General features: G+C 47.0%; 1 protein-coding gene across 1 annotated transcript; it reads right to left on the minus strand.

Annotated features, from left to right (window-relative positions):
* Positions 1 to 425: 425 nt before the first annotated feature.
* LOC147636746 (uncharacterized) lies at positions 426 to 17,726 on the minus strand. The gene is made up of 5 exons (XM_086800251.1): positions 17,556 to 17,726; positions 17,174 to 17,299; positions 1,945 to 2,184; positions 982 to 1,041; positions 426 to 782 (listed from the first exon to the last, which is right to left on the minus strand). Exons 1-5 carry the CDS (start codon positions 17,586 to 17,588, stop codon positions 684 to 686), a joined length of 558 nt encoding a protein of 185 aa, XP_086656377.1. The 5' UTR covers positions 17,589 to 17,726; the 3' UTR covers positions 426 to 683.
* Between the last annotated feature and the right edge of the window lie 411 nt (positions 17,727 to 18,137).

Below are 18,137 nucleotides of genomic sequence, written 5' to 3' on the forward strand. Positions count from 1 at the left end.
CAAGAAGTCATGCATAACACACGAGAGAACTGGTGGGACACAACACCCTCTTACCTTTTGGTGGCTATTTTACCTGGCTTTGATGTACAACTCAAGCCTCGTGATGGTCTTTTAGTCCCTGCCTTGGCAACATTCTGGAAAAATTAACATTTTCATATAACCATGGCCTCCAATACTAAATAAATTACTGGAGAAAAATTGTGTTACTTCTCTTTGAAATGCTTTGAATAATGTGCCCTTTTGTAATCCTGGGTAAAATTGCTACCATGTTAAGTGCAGTGAGCGAACTATTCAATGTGGGCATTTAAGTAGACCCACCTGGCCACATCAAGGACAATATTGCCATTCCGGCTGGACTGGTGGCAGAGTCAAAATGCATCCTATGTGAGAAAGACCACATCTAAATCAAGTGTTTACACACATGATAATTTCACCTCTGTTCCATGCTCAAATACTCGTATAACCAATGCTAGGTTGCAAGAATGAGATTCGCAAGTTGACAAACACCCATCAAACAGTGCTTCCACGAGGCATATAGCTAAGACCTAGCTATGTCACCCGTCTACAGGGCAAATATTACTACATCATTCAATTCACTCTTTTTCCTTACTTGTTTCTACGTCAACCATCTTTTGAAGTCCCCATACTCAATATGTTATATATAATACAGGCACTAACTCCCATTAAAAGCTCCTCATGCCAGGCGTCTTCCCTGCCCGAGCTTCTGTATAGGCTTTGGCAATGTTTTTTTTCATCTCATCATCCCCTTCGTCATACATGTTCTGCCACATCCAAGGGCACACATCAAACAAAAATCCTAGTATCCATTACTAAGGCATGCACAGCCAGATCAAATCTTGAAACCGTAAAAGGGTAGCAAAGACCGATATGATAAACTTAAGAAGGATACAACCATACCAAAAAAGGGTTTTAAAAATTGATCATAAGAACAGCCATGGCAGCCACACTCTAAAATTTTACCTTCATCAATTGCATCAGCCCAGACATGGGTTCCTTATCTGAATCTGTCTGTGGCTTCAGCTGTGACAAAAAAATAAATCCCTTCAGTCACATATCTTCACCTCACAACAACAAGCACAGAAACATCCTTAAAAAAAGAGGAGAGTGGAGGAAAAGCTTCAGACAACTTGATTTCACATACATTGCAATGACTGTTGAAGACCTAAATGAGACTCACCTGTTACAGAATACCGCCTGCCCATGACACAGGCAGAGGACTTGGACAGGCAAGATTGCCCATCCATCCCTGCTGGGCCAGCCCGAATGATCCTCCCCTGTACATGGGCAGGAGTATGGGACGTGTGATGGGACCCCATTAATGGGTGGTAAAGCATCATGTAATGAGCCGTAGCATGGCATGACACAATGTCCCTATATGGGCAACCTGACAGGTGGGAATAGACATGTAATGAGCCTAAGCAATGCATGACACAATGTACCTATATGAGCGACGGATGCCCACTCCAAATGTAATGAGCATTAGCAATGCATGACGTGTACCTATAGAGGCAGTCTGATGGTGGGCTCCAATTAAAGGATGGGAATAACCATGGAAGGAGCCTATATGGGCAGCCTGATAGGCCGCCATTAAAGGGAGGGAATAGTCTTGTAACAAGCTTCAGCACACATGCAATGAGCTAAAAGCCCCTATTACAGCAAGATGCAATGACCTAGTGATGTGGGAATAACCATGGAAGGAGCCTAGGCCCTATATGGGCTCCAATTAAAGGATGGGAATAAACATGGAAGGAGCCTATATGGGCAGTCTGATAGGTTGCCATTAAAGGGAGGGAATAGTCTTGTAACAAGCTTCAGCATGCATGAGTTAAAAGCCCCCATTACACTAAGATGCAATGACCTAGTGATGTGCATTCATACAAAAGCGATAACGAAGCACACATTGCTGTGATGAGCTTTCCTCACCTTATCTTCCTTAAGATGAAGGTCAGACCAGGTACCCTTGTCGGCTTTCTTCAGCGTAATGATGATTCTAGAAGGTTTGACAGTTACACTAGAATTCTCGGGTACAATAGCCTTGTTTAGCTTCTGAACAGAAAATCGGTAATTCCTGCCATCAACTTCATGGGCCTTTAGCTCAAATGACTTCGTCTTGAATTCTGCAGCAACCTTCTCTTGGGTAGCCCCTTGGAGGGAAACATATATCTAGATGAAATAAAGAAATTCCCAACTCATGAATAACATGATATGTCAATATATGCATACAAACAAACAAATACATTGATGACTAGTGGCAGTTAATACCATAACATTTTTTTATCTTTATCTTCTCTTTTATCCGGTTCCTTTTTCTTAGGATTTTTTTACTACCATTGATGAATCGCTTCACCTTTCTTTTCTTACAAAGCCCTTTCTTTGTGGTGGCAACATTGCCATGCTCATCTTAGGCTAACACATAGTGGCATCAAGAGGATTTTCAACCACAAGCTTCCTTACTACCTACACAAGGTCCATACCTCTCCCATGTTCATCGTTAGGGTCACCTTGCCTACTGCCTAGAGATCACCACAACAGATAACATGGTCAATTGATGTTGCAGGGAGCATAGATCTCAGGACGATTAACATTAATTAAGCACACTTAAAGCATAAAAAATGAAACCACAAAATCTCAAGATCATGAACACTGCTTTAGCAGTCAAATGTGGGTCCCCTACCCCCAATCTACCTTCCGTGTAACACAGGCATGACCAATCACCTCCACGTAAATCTCTTTGGCTCCATTCATTTAACTATTTGTTCATGTCTCAAATATTTATATATCTCCATCTAATTGTTATAACCTTGTAAACTTCAATTAAGGCCTTATATAGAAGACTTTTCAACGTTAGATATTAAAATATTTATATACCTAGATGAATCCAGGAACATGCCCAAATTCACCTTTTAGGAACGTGCATGTTATATACTCATGGTAGTCAACCCACAAGACTATATAACTATCAACTCCATTATGCATAGTATGGACTAGATACTACGACATCCCCACTAACGTCATCAGTGCCCAATAGTGGGTGTAGAACTCTGTATCAAGATATGCTCTCACACACGCACTCCACACACACACACACACACACACATAAGAGCATATATTCACACAAAGGCCTTCGTACTAAGTTTCTATCAGACCTCCAAAGATGCAGAGCAGACTCAGTCATAATGAAGCCTAGCACTAAGGAAAGTAGCAAATAGAAAGAATTAGTACAAAAAATAAGTAGTTGATAGGGCAAATGCACCGCTAAAGATAGAAAGAATAAGCACAATATCGACTAGCCGCAACCAAGGAAGCGGCCTATGAGTGACGCTACGTCACCTGCGAAGGATCCTAGAGGGTGCTGACCATACGGTGCTCGGGCTCTGGGTCGCCAACGATACCCATGCGTGCGTCGAGGAAGATATTGGAACAAGGAGTAAGTTGTTTTCTGAATTCGGGCATGGATCTAGTTGATTGACCTTGCTAGTCCTCAACGGATGAGTTCATGGCTCTTTTATATGGATCCGTTATATTGCCGAGTACTATGAGCTGGGAACCACCGAAAAGACCCCTGAGCGGACAGGCGGTGAGCGTTCTGGTTGCCAATGATGCCATAGGTACACCAATGAAAGAATGATTGGAAATTAGAATTCAATCGGAAATTTTTGGAGGATTATGATCAGTGACTATGATTTCATTAAATGATTATTTTAAAGACAACTGAATCTGTGAAAAAGGAAATTTCATATTGGGTGTGTAAGTGGTGTGACTAGTTTTAAGTTTGCATGAATATCCGGCTAGGCAACCTCGGAACTCTTTTCCCTGGTACTCGGGAAACCTAACCAAATTCCTAATTGGATCCCATCACTACAGTGGTTGGGCGGTTGGCTAACCCATGGGACTGGATGGAGTTAGACTGGACTGATGGATCCCTAAATTGAGACTCAATTCTGTTATGATACGATAGATGAAGTAAATCCCGGATAAAAATTGTTCTATGGAAAAAAATCAACGGCTATGCCTCTCAATGAGGAAAAAAGCGTTGGTCTCTATGATCCAAGTGCAATCTTTCCTTGATCTGACTATGGGACTTACGGGTTCGGTCAGATCAGTTCAGTTAGTTAAGACTTTTTGACTACGTTAGAGAAAAATTATCCTAGAGGAATCGCCCGAGCTTTCCGGGCAATGGGAAGTTTTTCCGGGTTCGGTTTTGGAAGAACCGATGGATTCTTGTCCGGATATCCGTGGGCAAGGCCCTGAGTGAGGGACCCTGGGCCGCGCAAGAAGTGCCACTTCCGCTGCTAGCGGCCCTGAATTAGTTGTGCGGTGGGGACAGGGACCTTACAAGCATGAAGCAATCCTATTTAATCTTTTATTCACAGGAGATTACAATGTTTTTGTAGGCTAGAGAGTAGCCTTATCTTTTGACACATAACTGGACACGTCACATTCTGGACATACACACACACACACACTAATGACACATGACACAGTTATCCTATGACTCATAGAGAGTGTTCACATGCTCATAACAAGTACGCATATAGAGGGCGTTAACCGCATTCCCGTAATCATTGATCTCATTTCACTTCCATCATCAATGCTCCAAATGCTCTGCCTCCTACTAGGACTCAAGAACAATCGAAAGACACCAAAGCTTCGACCAAATGATACTTCAATCAATCAATTTCATTAAGTGCATGCACATGAACCATTCAAGAGAGTAAATCATCTAAGATTCACTCAATCCTTGGTTCATGAAGCCTATGGAATCTTGGAGCACAAGAGGGAAGCGTAAGGATATGAATAATGGCCAAAAAGATACACGAATTTTTCAAAAATTAAGAAAAATTTACAAAATGCAAAAATTGGGCTTCAAAAATGTCAAGAAAGTGCTCATGTTGCTTCTATTTTGCTCCAAAATTGAACCTATGTCCAAATCTGGCAAAGAGGGAAGCAATGGAAAAAATAGAGCTAGGGTTTGCTCGAGCTTGAGGTTCGCTTCTCAAAAGGATAAACAAGGAACATCGGCCTTCGATTGAGGATGACGGAGCGGCTGCCATGGAGTCCTCCCGAGGGGTGGAGCCCAGAAGGAGCCGCAACTTGCCAAGTGACAAAAAACCCTAGAACAAGAGAAAACTGCCAAGAGAAGCTAGGGGAATGGAGAGGCGGAGCCGAAGAAGAAACAAGGGGGCGACTTGCGGTTTGGGGGGGGGGGGGGAAGCGAGGAGGAGGGCGGGAAGTGAGGAGGAGGGGGGCGCATGAAAGAGTGCACAGAGCGGAAGCAAAAGGGACACTAGAGTGTGTTGAATAGAGAGTGCAAGAGAGGGGGGGGGAGAGAGAGAGAGAGAGAGAGAGAGAGAGAGAGATGGAGCAACTATGCTCAATATACTGAAGCAAAACAGTCCCAAGCAAGAGACACAAGAAGTCTCATAAGTGAGGAAGCAAAATATGTACAAGACTAAATGAAAAGTGAGAGGCCAGCCCCACCTATTTATTGGTTAGGAGTGCTGGCCGACTAGAGTAGAGGAGCTGGCCGACTGGTAAAATACCAAAAGGGATGGGAAAAATCCCAAAAAATATGGAAAAAAAGGGGTGGCCAACCCACAATCGAGGGCCATACAAAAGGGACCAGAAATAGGCAGAAACTAGGAATGAATGTGCTAACACCCCCTCTCAGCATCAGATGCTGAACATACTCCGAGAAGCCGAAGAAGTCGTCCTCTGTCAAAAACAAAAGAATGCAACAACAACAGGTACCAGGAAAGCTCCACAAGCAATCTCCACAGCAACTAAGCTACAAAAGCAACAGAAAAAGCTGCCAGGTACACTCCTCCTCTAGAAGAAAACAACCATGTAGACTGCGTCGTGCTGCTCCAAATATCGGTGCCAAACCCAAATGTAAACACACTGCCACAGAAATCCCTAGAAGCCTGTAGCTCCAAGAAGATAATACCCTCAAAAGAAATAGAGTCCATCTGCTCCAACTCTGTACCAAGAGTAGCCAAATGCTATATAATAGCACCCTCCTCGAAGGTTGGCATCGCCAGATGTAAGAACTCAATTGCCCCCTCTGAAAACTGATGTCGGGACTCCACAAGCCCAACCAGATCCAAATCCCAATCCTTCAATCCCTGGAAGTACCACTATGTCCCAGGCACGGTCATGGATACACCTGACCATAATCCAGAATCCTCACACAAAGTAAGGGAAATAGGAACATCCACAGTAGTGGTAACTGAAGTAGTAGTAGCCTCCTCAATAGCATCACACAGCGTAGAAGCAGGCTCCTCCATAGAAGGCAAAAGGACCAGCAACACATCCTGGTCACTGGTTGACGAAGAAAGAGTCGGAGAAGAAGCAATAGGAGACAAACCCCCTCTGAAGCTGTGAGCAAAGATAGCCCACTGTCTTCCTCAAAAACATTACCAAATATATCATCCTGGCAAGGAGAAGTATGCACAGAAACTAAAGGCAGGGCAATAGGAGAAACAAACTCCTCAGATGCAATGACCAAAATTGGCTCACTATCCTTCGTTGCAGGAACATCTCCAAACGAAGTATCCACAAGATCATTGGCTGCATAGCACCCAGAAGCAGAAAACATCTGCCAATCACTGGCATCACCATACATGTCACAAAGCAACTGCCACACATAGAAAGTAGAAGCATCATTAGAAGCATAGATGAAGTGTCGAAGAACCGAATCCTGACAACTCAGGAGGAGAAAGCCATATATCTGTCCGTCAATCTTTCTCCACCGACACACATCCTTTGCAAAGGCAAGGTCCGGCAAGCACGGATTCTTGTACGAGAGAAACTCCATCAAACCATACTCCCTAAGAATAGAAGTAATCTGCAACTTCCATGACTGAAAGTTACCACCATCCAACTTATCTGCCTCATCAAGGAAATAACAAGAGAGTGGTACGGGAGCCAAATTTGAAGTCGTCATCATTGATCCAATCAATAGGACCAACCCTCATAAAATAAAATTGTTCAAATCAAAAAACGCTGATGTAAGTCCCTTCCTCCCACCAAAACGCAGCCCTAAGAGACTGGACAGCACCCGAAAATCCTCCTGTAGCAAAAAACGCAGAAGCTTCTGTTGACCGTACCTCCAACCGTGAGGCCACCAAAAGAGGGAAGCAAATAAATGCAGATTTGATATAGAGAGGAAAGGCAGCCACACAGGGCCTCGGAATATGCTGTAAGAGGGTGCAAGAGGGAAAGGCATCAACTAGGATTGTAGCTTGGGCTCTCCTCAAAAAAAAAAAAGCACAATTTCAGAAGAAGAAGTGTCCTCCAAAGGTACCAAGGGTGCCACCAAAGCCCGAAACACCACAAACCCCCTCTGCAAAAGGGAATGACCACCGGAGAGGAAAACGCAGCCAGAAAAGGGCTGCTGTCCTGAAGAAACAGGCTGCCTATATCTAAACTCCACGTGGAATGAAACGCTGATCAGAAAAGTACCTGATGGCTGCAAGCGATGAAGCCAATCTGAAGAGGAAGTGATCAGCAGATGCTGTCCAGAAAACGCAGCAACAAAGCGGCTGCAAATCTGAGAAAAAACGCAGAGGAGAGGGTGCTGAAAATAAGGCTGAATCTGGGACAGCATAGGAGTCGCTGAACCGGGGGCGATGATACCATGAAAGAGTGCACAGAGCGGAAGCAAAAGGGGCACTAGAGTGTGCTGAATAGAGAGTGCAAGAGAGAGAGAGATGGAGCAACTATGCTGAATATACTGAAGCAAAACAGTCCCAAGCAAGAGACACAAGAAGTCTCATAAGTGAGGGAACAAAATATGTACAAGACTGAATGAAAAGTGAAGAGGCCAGCCCCACCTATTTATAGGTGAGGAGTGCGGGCCGAGTGGAGCAGAGGAGCTGGCCGACTGGTAAAATACCAAAAGGGCTGGGAAAAATCCCAAAAAAATATGGAAAAAAGGTGTGGCCAGCCCACAATCAAGGGCCATACAAAAGGGACCAAAAGGACACCAAAAATGGACAGAAACTGGGGATGAATATGCTAACAGCGCATATGGTCAAGGGAGGCGAGAGGGGGGGAGGCGCATGCGGAAAAGAAAAAGGGGGAGACGCATATGGTCAAGGGAGGCAAGAGGGGGGCTACCACGGGGGGGGGGGGGGGGGGGGGGGGGGGGGGGGGGGGGGGGGGTAGGGGCGCAGGCGGAAAAGAAAAAGATAAGGGGCGCAGCTACGAAGAAGAAAGGGGGGAGGCGCAAAAGCTGGGAGGAGGGGGGGCGTGCACAAGCAGCAGGGCAAGGGGGGTGTGCAGGTCAAAGGGGGGGCGCAGGCAACGCGCAGGTTCACGGGGGGGGGGGGATGATGCTCCAGCTCAAGCACTCGATCCTGAGCATTAAAGACCTCCGATCCTCGTGATCTTTTGCTCTCCCATTAGGCAGATCTTTAGGGGCCCTAGTGACCTTGAGGACTTCTAATCTCAAGGCCTCTAGGATCTCTTCACATCAATCAAGGTTCAATTACAAGCTCTTATGGTGCTTTCATTGACGCATTATCCAAGAGTTAATTGTGATTAGGGCTTACAAAGTTAACTTATATAGTGGCAGCCCATTTCACACACATTACTAGTGCCCATGCCCAAATCTATGAGCCTAGCCCTCCCCCTAGTGCTAGAATGCACATATGAGCTCGTAACCATGGACCCATAGTGACCCCATAGTCCTCAACCACATTACACAATATGTGGCTTTTATTGGGGGTCCCATAAACATGAAGTCACATATTGCTATTTTACATAGCAAGTCTCTCCACCCCTTTACATGCATGCACATGTGTGCACGCATTTGTTACCGGTTCTTTTATTTCTTATGCATTGTCCCTTTTTTTCATAAAAGAGCACCATTATATTTATTAATTTTCATAAATTACATAAAAATTTTGCATAAATTATAGTTTGCCCTAATTCTCAAATTTATTTTCTGCTTGAAAAACAATTCATCCCACAGTATGACAAAGTCTTGCCACTAATTAAATGAAAACCCCATTGTTTTACATGTGTATATATATGTAAGTAGGTAGGTAGGTACGTATGTATGAATGAAAGAATGTGTGTCTATGTGTGTGTGTGTGTGTGTGTGTGTGTGTGTGTGTGTGTGTAGATATATGTATGTGTATGTACATGAGTAGAAATATGTATGTGTATGTACGTGTGTGTGTGTGTGTGTGTGTGTGTGTGTGTGTGGGTCCGCACCGATAGACTTGGCTCCACCTTTCGCAGCTGTCTTCATTGAGTGCACCCTCTTTGGCTGCAACAGACTCTCCGGCCAAGTTTGTCTTCTCGACATCGGCTCCTCCTCTCCCTGCCCGGGCTGCACCTCTTCGATGTTACGAAAGGAAGAAGCGGAGCGTATCACAGTCCCCTGTTCCTCCTTCGGGCAAGACAGCGAAGCAAGCGTCTTCTGACTTCCCTTCCGCATCCTTACAGAAGGACCTCCTTCGCCGCCTTTGTGCTGACTCGGTGCTCGAGTCTTCAGATGCTGGGACCTCGCTGTGTCAGGTTCTCTCCCCCGAGCCTCTTCTCTCATCATCAGCATTCAGCAGGCACAGCAATTGGGCGTATGCCTTTACTTCATGGGGCGAGTCATGTCTGACTATGCTAAGAGCATAGTCGACGGCTGCGGTGGGCAGCAACAGCATTTCTTCCTTCGTCTTTTTGGGCAAGGGCTTCTATTATGCCCACTGCACATCAATTGACACGGTTTATCAGCTGGTTAGCATGGCAGGTGTTCATGGTGCAGGACATTTCACATATGCCATGCGTGGGATCCTCTGTTTGACTCTGCAAAGAACCTTCTCAGTTATTGTCCAGTCTGGGTTACCTTGAAGGCGCTGCCGGTGCCTCTCCTCTCGCATGTTCCCTCCATTGCTGCCCTTCTGGGGCATGTTCTTCGTATCCTGAAGCATGACTTTTTGGTCGCCAGCAGAGATGTCCGGGTGTGTGTGCCGTGGGATGTGGAGCACCCCGTTCCTTCCCGCCTGGATGTGGACTTAGGTATGGCACATCGCATTCGTTTACATTTTGCCTCATTCCCGAATGTGTGTTACGAATGCCACCAGTTGGGTCATTTTGCTCGACACTGCCCTACTGCTTCCTCATCTTTAAAGCAAAACCCTGCAGTTCCCCTTCCAGTACAACATCCCATCCCTCCTCCCCAAGATCGGCCCTCATCGTCCAAGCACAAAAAGGAGTGGCGGCAGGTGTCTTCTCAGGTGAAGGCTCAGGCATCAGAGCCCCTATTGAACCCTTACCAGGCTCTTTCTCTGCAGGTGGACACGGTGTCGGAGGCCCCACACCCACGGTTATGCCTATTGATATGGTTGCTCCTCAGGAGCCCCCTTCAGTTCAGCAGACTGCCTTGGTTCCCCAGGACTCTTCTATGGAGCCAGTCGTTACTGAGTCGCAACCCCCTGCGGCAGTTCCTGAGGTCCCCATGGCACCTAGCTCTTCAGCGGGGGCTACCTTACCCGGTGATATTGCCCCCCGTTTCTCATGTTCCAGTGACTGACTGCAAGAGTATTGATGGAGACAGCCTCTCAGTGGACGGCAGTACATTTTCATTGGAGGATATGCCTCCTCCTATAAGGGAAGCATTTGACCCTCTGATTCAGAAGTTCCGCATCCCAGCATATGTCAAGAAGAATCACAGGGGTAGAAAGCTCTTACATTTTCCTGATGGTGTAACTTTTCCATTGCATACTCTGTTAACCAATTTAGGGATTGCTTTGGATGATGTTATCCTCCAGTCACCTCCAGGTGACTTGTAATTTTTTCCCTCTACACTATACTTGTCATGTGCATGATCAATGCCATGGACAATATTCAGGCGCTGATCCAGAAGAGGCAGCCAGATAAAGACTTTGAACCAGATAAGAACCAGAAGTGAAGCAAGGAGTGCTGTTTGGTGGTATTGGACTTGGAGCATGGCATGGAAGAGGCAGTCGGCTGCAGGTGTTTGTCAGCTGAATCTGATCAAGAGACGGCGGCTGTACCTCAGGAGACTAGGCGGCTGCAGGCGCTCTAGAGGACAAGGCGGCGGTTGACACATGATGATCAAAGAAAAGTCCACCAGTCGGGCAGCCCTGAAAAGGGACATTTAACGCATTTTAAGCATACAAGACTGGCCGACCAGCAGTCGGCCAGTACACCAAAGTGTCCAAGACTACTATAAAAGGAATATAGGATCATTCAATCCTCTAGGGATTGGGTCTTAGAAGGCAGCCTAGGGCTGTAGCAAAGCACCCTTTTTGTACTATATGAAATATACTGAATTTCCAGCACATCTCTCTCTCTCTACTCTCTCTCTCTCTATATCTGCGTTTTGCATCAGATGGTTTCCAGGAGTGTTTAGGGCTGAAAGAAGACTCCCAGAGCTTCCGCGTGTTACATTGGTATCAGAACATCAGGCTCAGCAAAGCTAAACACTGAATCAGTCCCATATGATGGTGTACAGGTCCAAGGGACAGGAAAGTACACGGATACGAAGCCCAAGGCAAGGAACACAGAATCGGGAAGAGCTCCCAGGAGGTTTGTTGGTGGTGTTCCACAAAGCCAAAGGGGATGGCAATCCTGTGAGCCAGATAGGTTGGCAACGGTCCCAAGGGAGGTTGTCAGAATATGCAGCGGAAATGATATCCAAACTTGGGTAGACAAGAGCAAGTAGACTGCAGAAAATAATCAGCACAAGAAACACTGAGAGATGTGTGTAAACTCTTCTCTATACACAAGATCCCGAAGAAACTGAATGAGAAAGTGGAGGAGGATGGGGGGCAATATATACAAGCCCATGAGGGCAGTCGGCCAGCTCTAAAAGAGGCCCACGACTGGACAAAACCCACGACTGCTGAAAAATAGCAGTCGGCCAGCATCTGATGCCCCATGCCTGCACAGAACAAGTCGGCCAGCACTCAGACGGCCCACGACTGATACAGATGCAGTCGGCCAGCTTCAGAGTGCTCCTGGCATCACCTCGCAGCCCTCCAGCCACTAGGAAAAAATGGAAAAAATAGGGAAAAAATACGGGGAGTGTGGAAAAATGATATACGGGCGGGCACACCCACAACAGAGGCCCTGGCGTATACAACTGGACAGGAGATGACTTCTAACACCCCCTCTCAGCTCCTGGCTGTGTAACCAACCACTGGGAGCTGGGGTGCCGCCTGAGCAAATCCTGAGAGCGACTTCGTGAAGAGGTCCACCGTACTGTCCTCCGTCGAACAGAACTCCAGCAAGATGTCATCAGCAACGATCTATTCACGAACAAAGTGGATAGAGGTCCACCGTACTGTCCTCCGTCGAACAGAACTCCATCAAGATGTCATCAGCAACGATCTATCCACAAAGCCAAAGGGGATGGCAATCCTGTGAGCCAGATAGGTTGGCAACGGTCCCAAGGGAGGTTGTCAGAATATGCAACGGAAATGATATCCAAACTTGGGTAGACAAGAGCAAGTAGACTGCAGAAAATAATCAGCACAAGAAACACTGAGAGATGTGTGTAAACTCTTCTCTATACACAAGATCCCGAAGAAACTGAATGAGAAAGTGGAGGAGGATGGGGGGCAATATATACAAGCCCATGAGGGCAGTCGGCCAGCTCTGAAAGAGGCCCACGACTGGACAAAACCCACGACTGCTGAAAAATAGCAGTCGGCCAGCATCTAAGCCCCATGCCTGCACAGAACAAGTCGGCCAGCACTCAGACAGCCCACGACTGATACAGATGCAGTCGGCCAGCTTCAGAGTGCTCCTGGCATCACCTGGCAGCCCTCCAGCCACTAGGAAAAAATGGGAAAAATAGGGAAAAAATACGGGGAGTGTGGAAAAATGATATACGGGCGGGCACACCCACAACAGAGGCCCTGGTGTATACAACTGGACAGGAGATGACTTCTAACACCCCCTCTCAGCTCCTGGCTATGTAACCAACCACTGGGAGCTGGGGTGCCGCCTGAGCAAATCCTGAGAGCGACTTCGTGAAGAGGTCCACCGTACTGTCCTCCATCACAGAACTCCAGCAAGATGTCATCAGCAACGATCTATTCACGAACAAAGTGCCTCTGGATGACCATGGGTTCCTCCAATGGAAGCCCAAACCTGCCATGCAACCTCCTCCTGCTGCTCCGTAGAACTGCTCCTGGGCCTGAAGTAGATCCCCTCGTGTCCGGATCTCCTCCCCAAACCGAGTCACTCCAACCGCGGAGTCGGACTCCATCCAACAATCCCCCTCCTGTGTAAAAGAGTCTCTGATCCTTCGCATGCCGCAGAAACCACAGGAAACACGATCCTGCCTCCCAAAGAGACATCTGCAACCAAGAGCTCAACTGCCTCATCAGGAAGCTCCCGTCCAATCCGGTGTCCACATCAACCAGATCAACCATCCAGCTTCTGAGTCACAGAGACATCACACTGCTCACAAGGATCAACACCTGTTACGGTGCACAAGCAAGTCCTGGAAACCTGATGAAACCTGTCAACCACCCCCTCTGAATCCGGAACCACAAAGCCTGGAGAAACCACCTCCTTCTGCAAGCAAACACCTGTCACCTGCCTGGCTTTCCGAAAGGTCCCCGTGGAAAGAACATCCTCAACTACTGGAAGTTCTATGTCCCGAACACGACGAGACATCAGAGCATAAGTGACCTGTTCAGCTTCCTCTGACTCACGAACACAAGAACTACCAACATCAGTACTGGAAAGTTCCTGCCAACTGCTGCCATCTACTGGTAAGCTATCCACCATCTGGTCCCGGAAAGCCCGCACCTGCAGCGTATCCACACCTGAGTAGCTATTACCACACTGCCACTCATCACAATCTTGAGGACCTGGGAGAGAGAGTGCTGAAAGCCTGTAGACTCCATTCTCCACTCCGCCTTCCCAAACCACTTGGCTTGTTGCTTTGTCCCGGAGAGCAACAAAATGCTCATCAAACTCCACCCGTACGCCAGTCTTGCAAACCTGATGCACTGACAACAGATGAAAACCAAGTGCCGGAACATACAACACCTGGGAGGAATGCTTCCCCCCTCTGCCATCGGGAACTATCTCCATCCTGCCCTCACTGTGAACTGGGATAGTGGACGTATCCCCAGTAAGAATATGACCAGAACACCTGCAGAGATCCTGTAAACTGGAACGGGAAGGAGTCATGTGCCTGGAAGCACCACTATCGAGAATCCACTCCCGAGTATCTGTTGCGGAGAGTCCTCCAATCTCCTCCCTGCCTGAAGAAAATGAAGCATCGGTGTCCATCACCTCCAGGTGCACAAAAGCCGGACTCTTCATGATTGCTGAGGAGTCTTCACCCTTCTCGGTCTTCCGCTTGGGACACTGCCTCCAGTAGTGGCCTTTCTCGCCACAATCATTACAGGTCCTCTCTGCCTTTAGTTTCTCGCGGTCAGCGTCGGACATCTTCTCAGAAGACTTCTCCGATGAAGCCTTCCCCTTGCCCGAGTTACGGCCTTTCGACCGTTGGCCAGTAAAGGCCTCCATACCTCCACCCTGAGGAGGGTTCGTGAATCGTTCCTCCTGGTCCAAGACCATTGGCACAAGCTCCTCCCAAGTAATGGTGCTGAGCCTGCCACTCGTGATCAACGAGGAATAGAAAGCGGAATACTGACCAGGCAAGTGGGAAAGTAACGTGATGGCCATATCTTCGGACGATATCTCTTTCCCAGCTTGAAGGACTTCCTGCTGAAGGGCCTGCAGCTTGTTAATGTGTTCCCGCATCGTCGAAGACTTTGCAGGATTCATAACCCGCATCTGCACTTCCAAGGATATCCGCTTCATGGGTGACACCCTGTTGTACAAAGAAGCCAAGTGCTCCCATATGCCTCTCGCCAGCGTCATGTGCTTCACATGGTTGATCACCTGTGGTGTGCAATTGAGGAATATAAACGACCGGACCCTGGCGTTGACACGATCCCGGTCCTTCCTCGTCGATAACAACTCCCCTTCCTCAGCTTCCGGCCTTGGCACCCCTTTGATAATAAAATCAGCAAGATCATATGACTCCAAAACTGACTCCATCATGACCTTCCAGATGCCGTAATTGGACCCGTCCAACTGCCGATCCACTGGGAACGTGGGGAGAGTCGGAATCTTCACGTGCTTCTCAGCCATCTCGATTAAATCTGCCATCTCGGAGAGTAACCTGAAAGGGTGGGTGGGTGGGAAAAATCTGAAAATCAGAATATATGCAAGTGGCTGTCCAGCCTCTTTGCCCGCCTTCCTCTTGCACCTTCACTTCCCGTTCAGCCCGAAACAGTCCACCGATCAGCAACCTGTTGCTCCCCCTCTTGCTCAGAAAAACGCCCAAGATCTCCTAGAGCCCTAGGCTCTGATACCATGTCAGAATATGCAGCGGAAATGATATCCAAACTTGGGTAGACAAGAGCAAGTAGACTGCAGAAAATAATCAGCACAAGAAACACTGAGAGATGTGTGTAAACTCTTCTCTATACACAAGATCCCGAAGAAACTGAATGAGAAAGTGGAGGAGGATGGGGGGCAATATATACAAGCCCATGAGGGCAGTCGGCCAGCTCTAAAAGAGGCCCACGACTGGACAAAACCCACGACTGCTGAAAAATAGCAGTCGGCCAGCATCTGATGCCCCATGCCTGCACAGAACAAGTCGGCCAGCACTCAGACGGCCCACGACTGATACAGATGCAGTCGGCCAGCTTCAGAGTGCTCCTGGCATCACCTCGCAGCCCTCCAGCCACTAGGAAAAAATGGAAAAAATAGGGAAAAAATACGGGGAGTGTGGAAAAATGATATACGGGCGGGCACACCCACAACAGAGGCCCTGGTGTATACAACTGGACAGGAGATGACTTCTAACAGGTTTATCCTCCAAGGGTGATGTGAGAGTGCCAGACTCATTTCTCAGGAATGAAGACCAAGACGGTGTTCAAAGTCAGGGCAGGAAGGGATTGTGGACTTGATGGAACCATATGCATAGATCTTAGTCTGTGAGACAGAGTAGTTTGGAGACCGGGCCGTCGGGCTTTCAGAGTAAAGGGTTGCCAGGGATGGATGGATGACAAAGGGACTTCATAAAAAAGTATGGGATGATGACAGTCATCCAAGAACAGGTTGGAATCCCGTCATCAAGTTTAGCAGAGGGGGATGTCATGTGCATGATCAATGCCATGGACAATCTTCAGACGCTGATCCAGAAGAAGCAGCCACATAAAGACTTTGAACCAAATAAGAACCAGAAGTGAAGCAAGGAGTGCTGTTTGGTGGTATTGGACTTTGAGCATGGCATGGAAGAGGCAGTCAGCTGCAGGTGTTTGTCAGCTGAATCTGATCAAGAGACGGCAGCTGTACCTCAGGAGAGTAGGCAGCTGCAGGCGCTCTACAGGACAAGGCGGCGGTTGACACATGATGATCAAAGAAAAGTCCACCAGTCGGACAACGCTGAAAAGGGACATTTAAAGCATTTTAAGCATACAAGACTAGCCAACCAACAGTCAGCCAGTACACCAGAGTGTCCAAGACTACTATAAAAGGAATAGTGTGCTCATAGATAGGATCATTCAATCCTCTAGGGATTGGGTCTTAGGGATCCAAGTAGGGACCAGATCTAGGGTGTTTACCACCTTTTTATGAAGGCAACCTAGGGCTGTAGCAAAGTACCCTTTTTGTACTATATGAAATACACTGAATTTCCAGCACATCTTTCTCTCTCTACTCTCTCTGTATATCTGCGTTTTGCATCAGATGGTTTCCAGGAGTGTTTAGGGCTGAAAGAAGACTCCCAGAGCTTCCACGTGTCACAATACTTTGGACTCCTGACCTCCCCATCCGGAGCTTACAGTTGTAGTTTTTTTCTCTTTGTACTTCCTGGTGGGTCTTCACCTCTTTCGAGGTTTCCCACACAGTAATATAAAGTATTACCAAAAAAAGTATGTATATATGTCTATATATATATATACACACATACTTACCTGTATATGTATATGGATAAGTGCATTTCAACCCAAAAAAACTAAATAATCCTCAAAAACAATATTAAAATGCTTACACTTTTTGGTTTTCATATATACACTCTGATCAAGATTAATAGTGTTAATGCAAAAAAGCCTCCAAAACACAGAGTTTCAACAAAAAGCACCTTGACTTTCTCGATGTCTTGATCCCAACTGAAGCTAGATAGTGTCACGTAACAGACTTCAGGTGTTGCCACGGCAGTTCGGAGAGGTCCAGCTTTCGCTTGGTTTTGTGAAGACAAAGCAGTTACCTGCGCCAAAGCAACAGATTAACGCACACGTCATGTAGCTTAGTTGGGGTTACACAGGTCTATACTAAGCTTTGCGGTTTAGGGTTTTCTGGCTTCCATACAGGTTAGGGCTCCACTTTGTTAAGGGATTTGCTACATTCTGATTCAATTAGGGTTTAAGGGAGGTTACACAGCTACAGGATTAGACATCTGATACTGTTAGGGTTAGGGTTCCCAGTTAAGGTCGAAAAGACAATTAGGATTATGGAGCACTTACCGTTTCCAAGGTTTGAATCTCTGATGACAGCATACTCTGCACATGGGGGCGCGTGGCCTGGCTGAGCAATAACTTAAGCTTCACCACATCCTCAGAAAGGTCATGGCGACGATGACGAAGATTAAGTTAGTACTAAAATTGATGTACACCTAGGGTCCTACTAAGGCTCCTATGTTTTTTGGTCCTGCCTTTTGGAGGAAGGACTACGTGAGGGTTGGGAACATGGACGGCCTTGAGTGGGGGATTAAACAAGTTCTTCACATGCACGAAAAATGTGCACACTTCTAGCCACCCAATGGCATGGAAGCTGTAGGTGTGGCCATACTTTGGGGTGCCCTTTGGGTTATTCTGTGAGACAGAGTCTGGGCTAGGCCATCAACCATCGTTGGTCTACATGTGAATTGTTGGGTTTTGGAATCTTCACATGTGTGTACCCGCTTGTGTATGTGTGTGAACAGCCCTTGTATGTGTTTGTGTAACACTCACTTATGTGAGTAAGTGTGTGTGAACAACCTCTTATAGCCGTTTTATATGTGAATGTAATAAACAATGATGTCATAGGTCTAACCATGTGTCAATGCC

This window comes from Cibotium barometz, chromosome 7 (genome assembly GCF_041138505.1).
Source record: "Cibotium barometz isolate CiBa-2024 chromosome 7, ASM4113850v1, whole genome shotgun sequence".
Lineage (NCBI taxonomy): Eukaryota > Viridiplantae > Streptophyta > Polypodiopsida > Cyatheales > Cibotiaceae > Cibotium > Cibotium barometz.